The sequence below is a fragment of the Rutidosis leptorrhynchoides genome, chromosome 8 (genome assembly GCF_046630445.1).
Source record: "Rutidosis leptorrhynchoides isolate AG116_Rl617_1_P2 chromosome 8, CSIRO_AGI_Rlap_v1, whole genome shotgun sequence".
Taxonomy (NCBI): Eukaryota; Viridiplantae; Streptophyta; class Magnoliopsida; order Asterales; family Asteraceae; genus Rutidosis; species Rutidosis leptorrhynchoides.
In genome coordinates, this window is record NC_092340.1 from 110,171,113 (window position 1) to 110,178,216 (window position 7,104).

Sequence of the window (7,104 nt, forward strand, 5' to 3'; positions counted from 1 at the left end):
GTGGTAAATAGAATCGGTCAATGAAATTTTCCCTTCCAACAAGCAGACAATAAACATCAAGAGTTTCAGAAGGCTTTAATTAATAGCAGAGGAGAAAAAAAAAGGAACAAACGTAACCAACCTCTTTAGTGATCATTTTATTTCATTTTCTTACAGCAAGGTGATTTGGACTCTGCAAAAGTTCAAGAAAAAAGAGCAACTAGAGGTTAAACAAGGTAACTGTGCTAAAGTATACATTAAAAGAAACAAAAGTCTTCATGTAATTGAGATCTTCTTAATTAGCATGGAAACAAAAACTCATGAACAAAAGCCGTGTAAAGTATTAGAATATTTCTTTGAGGGAACTGCATCAACTCACTGAAATGTTCAGTGATGTATACCTTAAGTCAGTGGCGAACCTATATTGTAGGTGGTGGGGTCCTTTGACCCACTATTTTAATTTATAATTTTTTTTTTAAAAAATAGCATTCAAATTGTATAGGACACCAATAAATTTAAAGATAGGACCCCATATGTTTTTAAAATTAATAATGATTTTTTAGAAGTAAACAACCATTCGTTGGGAAAAAAATTTTATGAAGTGCCACTCAAATTGTATAGGACCCCTTCCAAGTTTTGATCCCAAAATTGCCACTGCCTTAAGTGCTCCTCCATGATTAAATAACATCAAAAATATGATATATGAAATATGACATGATATACAATAAAGTAAAGAAATAAAACTAAAAACCTACAAGTTAGGGATGGCAAAAAACAACCATACCCGATGGGGAACCCAAAACCCGATATTTTTGGGCCGGTTTCGGGCCAAGTAAATGGGTCATGAGCCGGGTATGGGCCGGGTATGGGGATAGTTTTTATTTTATTCGTGGGTTCGGGCCCAGGGATGGTTTTAGACACAAACCCGATTACCCGGCCTGTATATCAGAAAAAAGACCAAAGTCCATATATCCGGCCCGTACACCCGTTTACCCGACCCATAAACTCGATTACACGGCCCATATACTCGAATACCCGACCCGTATAGCCGAAAAAGACTCGAATACTCGTGAAAAAACATGTTTACCCGATAGTTCGTAATTAAATGGGGACCCGAATACCCGTGGGGAAACCCGTTTACCCGCTAGTTAGTAACTAAATGGGGACCCGACGGGTACAGGTCCGGGTTTGGGACGGGTTTTTTAATCGAGCCCGGTCTGGGATTACCTAAACCCGACCCCATGCCATCCCTAACTACAACCAATGCAGAATCAGGTCAACTTATAGTGAAATAGCACACTTCACGAACATACAAATTGAGCCATTAAAGATATTAGAGTGTGAAATCTACGTTGTATACTGCTGCTATATACACCAAATTATTACTGTACTTTTTTTGGAAAAGCACGACCAAATTAATTAAAAAACACACACCTAAGCTGCATTCTTCTTCTTTAGCTGCCTCTTTCTCGCCCGCTTGAGTAATAAAGGGAATGACCTTGTTGACATAGCAAAGTAATTATGATCCTTTTTAGCACCCAGTCTCCCCTTATTCTTTGTCTTCACCGGTCTTTCATTATTAAATTCAAAACTATTATTATTAGCATGGGGAGATACAAGACTAGGCACGAATATAGGGGCACAAACATACTCCAAAGTCTTGGACGACATGTATATACCATGACGACGGTTATCATTTTTAATAGCATCCCCCGGCATTCTCAAGCAGTGTACAACATCATACTTAGAATCATCATCTTCACACCGAAACACTTGCCAAGAATTATTTTTATTCATTACCCATGTCTTATATGAATACACCTGATGACGATACGTGATACGAGGATCATAATGTATGCACAGACATCCTCCGATAATCACAAGTTTGTGTTCTTTACCGAGTTCATGTCGATAAATAGGATGATGAGGTTGAGGGATCTCTTTGAGCTCATTTCTACATAAATCTAAAGACATAATTACGGTTTCCTTCCAGTACGACATAAACCAGTAAAGGGCCCCATTAAATAAAACACCAGTTCTAGAACCAACGATACGATACTTGACTTGTCCAATAAATTTCCAAGTATTAGATTTCAAACTCAAGACATAAAATTGTGTAAGCTCTGTATCAGGATATATCTCAAACCCAAGTACAGCCTTGTAATCGTCCAATAACGAATCGTAACCAAAACCCCAACAAAAACGTTCCCTACACCCTCTTTTACATTCAGGAAAAGCAGTTAGTCGTTTAACCTCCCTAGTCAAAGGATTGGTTACAATAAGTTGGGTTTCTGTAGGAGATAGGCATACAAGGCCATCACACGAACCAATTATATAAAAACCATTAAGGTCATAATCATGGTCCACGTGTGCTGTCGTAGGCCTAGCAATCCTTCTATCTCTAAGTTTATAATTATTATGATCATTGTTGTGAGAACGCTTCAAATGAGATTTAACAAAACGGGTACTGGAAATTAAATGATACCATAACTTACAAACACTTTTGCATTGGATTAGATCTTCAGCATCCAATTGTATCAGTATCTGTTCCAGCACATCCACGCAATTTCCGACCTCCATTTCACTTCAATTCAAACCCTAGATGGAATGGAATTTAGCAGGCTCACGAAACTATTCGTGAGATAGCGAGCTTGAATTTTTAATTTTTGTAACCCTAGATAATTTTATATGTCTACAGAGTACTTGATAAAACCCAATCTCATAGAACGAACAGAGTTTTAATTTTTAAACCCTAGATAATCCTGAACGATCTTTTATATCCAAAAAAAAATAGTTTAGAATTATACAAGGGAATTGCGGTACCGGGTGAAGATGCGGGGTTAGATTTGGTGTCGGGTTTATGTGCATGTGTGTTTTAGGCGTAGGGTTTTGCGGTTTCGTCTATTGTAATCTCATTTGTAAGTCTAATGTGCTCCCTCTGTAATAGTTGTTCAGTGTGTTTAGAACGAATAGAGCGGGGTTAATGTGTTATGGTCATTTGTGACCAATTATTGTGTTCCACTGAATTTTCGAATCTAATATATATATATATATATATATATATATATATATATATATATATATATAGGGGCAGATCAATGGGGAAGTAACCAATCGGGAGGAAGCGGGGGGAAGCAAAATTTTTTTTTTTTCCGTTTTTTTTTGGAATTTTTTTTTCTGGCATCAAGATCACACAAAAATATGAACATTTAGAAGAGACACTTCGTGATGAATGTTATTATTTAGGCGGGAAAACGATCGACAAAAATAACATTCAAGATAATATTGTTCGTGAAGAATATGAACGTTTTATTTTCCATGTTTTGTGAAGTAAAATTTAGCCCGATTTAGAGTTTAGGTTTTAGGGTTTAGGGTTTGGTGTTTTGGGTTTATTCCATAAACCCAAAACACCAAACCCTAAACCCTAAACCCTAAACTCTAAACCGTTCGTGTTAAAAACTCAATCTTAATCCAAAATCTAAACCCTAAACCCTAAATTTCTAAACCCTAATATCTAAACCCTATAAACCCTAATATCTAAACCCTAATATCTAAACTCCAATAGCTAAAACCTCAAAATACGCTCGAAAAACACGATAATTGTTATATATGACTTCTTCGAGCGTTTTCCCGCCAAAATAAAAACATTTATCACAAAGTGTCTCTACTAAATGTTCATATTTTCATCTCATCTATAATGTTCGTGAACAAAGTTTTTTCAAAAAACGAAAAAAGAAAAAAAAGTTTTTGCTTCTCCCCGATTGGTTACTTCCCTCTTGATCCTACCCCTATATATATATATATATATATATATATATATATATATATATATATATATATATATATATATATATACACACACACACATACATATTAATATTTTGCCAAAAAAAAAACATATTATGCAAGGGAAATTTTTTGGTAAAATGTCCTCATTTTTGAAACTATTTAACAAAATATGACCTCACAATTCGAAATTGCAACAAATGTTCTCTGACCACACACCACACATGATGAGTGATGCGTATATACGAGATAATGTTCGAGACAAACATTTTTTCTCGCAAACTCACACCACGCACCAAGCACCACCGACGGTGCGTAGTGCATGGTGTTTGATGTTTGTTGCCAACATGTCAGATCTATCGTATCTTTTGACTAGTAAAAATCCGATTTAATCACCGTTTCTATTGCCAAATGAAGTATACCGCCACCGCAAAATTGATCTTGATCACCACCATACGCGTCACTTTGCGATGTGCATACGGAATCAACAAATCAACGATATCTTTCCATTTATTTCTGATCCCACGTACGCTCATGCCCAACTCCTTTGAAATAGCACATTCAAAGAAGAGATGATTGTGTGAGTCTTGATGAATTTTGCATGATGAACATACCAACAACCCGTGCGACCCATCCTTTACATCCCATGGAAACATCTTGTTTTGAGTTTTAAGCTTTTTAGTCATAAGAAGCCATACAATGAACGCATGTCGAGGGATGCAAATCAAACCACCTGATACCATACTACTTTATCTCCTCATGGACGATCGTGGACGAAGTGAATCTCACACAACTTTGGTTGAAAAATCAACCAAACTACCATCAAAAGCTTTCCACGTGAATATCTTGATTCAAAGCGTCTGGGTAATGGGATATTTAGCAACTTAAGATATTTAGTCACTCATTCTTGAGGCCATTTCTAACCCAGTGTTCTATTCAAATCTGTTTTAATCAAATCTGCAATTATAGAGCAATCATGGAGACCAACTCTATTTCTTTGGAAGTAACTACATTTGCTAAAGTGCCAAAATCAGACCCTAAGTCATGACACGCCCATTGCCAATCACATGCACAAACTGGTTTCGCAGATAACTTATGATGTTTAATATTTTGCGCCGCACCCATCTAGCCATGGTAACCATGTCCACAGCCCAAAAATTACAATTGCGTAATAGATACGTGTTAATCCATTTAACCCATCAAGATCGTTTAGGAGTTATAATGCACCAAACATGGTATGCCATTAACACAACATTTCATTTCTTTAGGCTTTTAATCCCAAGACCTTACTTTGTTTCATTACTCCGTACATCGTTTCAATTGACGTGTTTTACGAGAGAAATTTAGTGATGATTTTAAGCCATACGCTGGTGGGCCGAAACAATCGTTTGAAGATATTGATGTTAGTAACTTTGATTTCACGAAGTTGTTCGGGTTTTTATAAGAAAAAGTGATTTCGAAAACTCATAAGTTTTATATTTCGAAGAAGACACTGTTAGAGTGTGTCCCGCAATAAATTTTCTTATGAAAAAAGAAGAATGAGTTAATATAATACAAATGCACAAGGAGAATTCAGTTGTATTTTCTATTTATTAATGTATACTCCCTCCGTCTCATTCCAATAGTCCACAGACAAAAAACACACAGTTTTAGGAAATCCCACTAACTTCATTTCTCCACCAATGAAATATCTTCTCTCTCCAGATCCACCAATGAAATATCTTCTTTTCTTTCTATTTATGGAAGTGGACTATTAATTTGGGACAGCCCAAAATGAAATACTGGACTATTGAAATGAGACGGAGGTAGTATAATATTAAAAGGATTGAACGTGATCACAGTAGTGATTATTTTTCAGAACTGGACCAAGATTAGTTTTATTAACTATTAGTTAAACTTTATGTAGCTTTATTAATTTATGCAACGTCTTAGTGTAATGTTTTATTTAAAATGTAAGGTTATTTTTATTAAAGAAAGTATTTTTACTTTGATTAATTATGTTATTATTTATTTTACAAAAATTGAATAAATAAATAAAATTATTTTATAGAAATTATAATTTATAATATAATTAATTAAAAAGAATTAAATTAAATAATATTCAATTTCGGTCCAGTCAGCGTCTAGTCATCAACAAGACACTGACATTGAAAACTATCACAACTCCTGTGCACCAAGTATATCTGTTTTTGTTTTTTTCGTTTATAACTAGTAACAAAAGTCCTAAAACTATTACAATACTTTACTAAAATAAAAAACACACACACATATACATATAAAAGCTCGTTTAAGCTCACAAACTAAAATGAACTTGACTTTTATACTTTATTTATTTATTTATTTTTCACATAAGTTTCAATTAAATTTTAACATATCACGCAAAACCTTTTCACTAAAATTTCACTTTTAACACTCACCATAATACAACTTTAAAACAACCATCACATGGACCCAATTTGGTCATCAAGGAACCAACTTTTCCTCTTAGGTGAACTAAATTCATAATGTCTTTTAACACAAACAAATCAAGGCATAATAATGTTAAGCCAACCCAAAACACGACCTTCACTCAAATCTCATTAGTAATCACAAAATCAAACTAAATAGGAGTAATAAGTATTGTATCCAAAACATTGACACCAAAGTTTAACCATTCTTTTATCTCCCCCTGCTGATATGTATCGTTTCACCAGTCGCATTAGTGTCATTACTTTCCTACAAATACATATAAACATTAAGACTTCAATCAATCAACAAACTATAACGCTTTGATGGCCAACATAAATAAACAAAAGGATAATTCCAACGTGTGATGCCCCGTACAAAACCATCGTGTACGAATCATCAACAACATGATCATTACAAGGTCAAATACTATATGCGGTTTCAAAAGAAGTTTGCATTCATGAATAAAGGTGATGTCTTAACCAACATCAAATGTCTTACAACAAAAGTATGCTTCAATGAACAGAAGCAATTAGTAATATTGTGTGACTCAATGGTCGTTACAAATCATTATTTCAAAAGGTAACATAGTTTGGATGCAAATAAAACGTTTGATGCGGTGACAACTCTAACAAGCGCAACGGGTGTCTACAATGCATGACTAGTACAACAGCAGAAGCAAGCAACCTTAAGCACCTGAGAAAAACATGCTTAAAAACGTCAACACAAAGGTTGGTGAGCTATAGTTTAAGTATAACAGTATGTAAGGTAGGCCACGAGATTTTCGTGCTTCAACAGCGTTTCAAAACAGTATGTAAAGTATATGTTTAACCGTGGGCACTTGATAACTAACTTAACGTTTATAACCCCCTGAAAGTACACTTGGCGAGTGCG

The 7,104-nt window shown here is 34.9% G+C and overlaps 2 protein-coding genes across 2 annotated transcripts; both read right to left on the reverse strand.

The window, feature by feature from the left end:
• Positions 1-1,413: 1,413 nt before the first annotated feature.
• Positions 1,414-2,559, reverse strand: LOC139863733 (F-box protein CPR1-like). The gene has a single exon (XM_071852338.1). The coding sequence runs from the start codon at positions 2,557-2,559 to the stop codon at positions 1,414-1,416; it is 1,146 nt and encodes a 381-aa protein (XP_071708439.1).
• A 1,607-nt stretch (positions 2,560-4,166) lies between these two features.
• LOC139863734 (uncharacterized) lies at positions 4,167-4,508 on the reverse strand. The gene has a single exon (XM_071852339.1). The coding sequence runs from the start codon at positions 4,506-4,508 to the stop codon at positions 4,167-4,169; it is 342 nt and encodes a 113-aa protein (XP_071708440.1).
• Between the last annotated feature and the right edge of the window lie 2,596 nt (positions 4,509-7,104).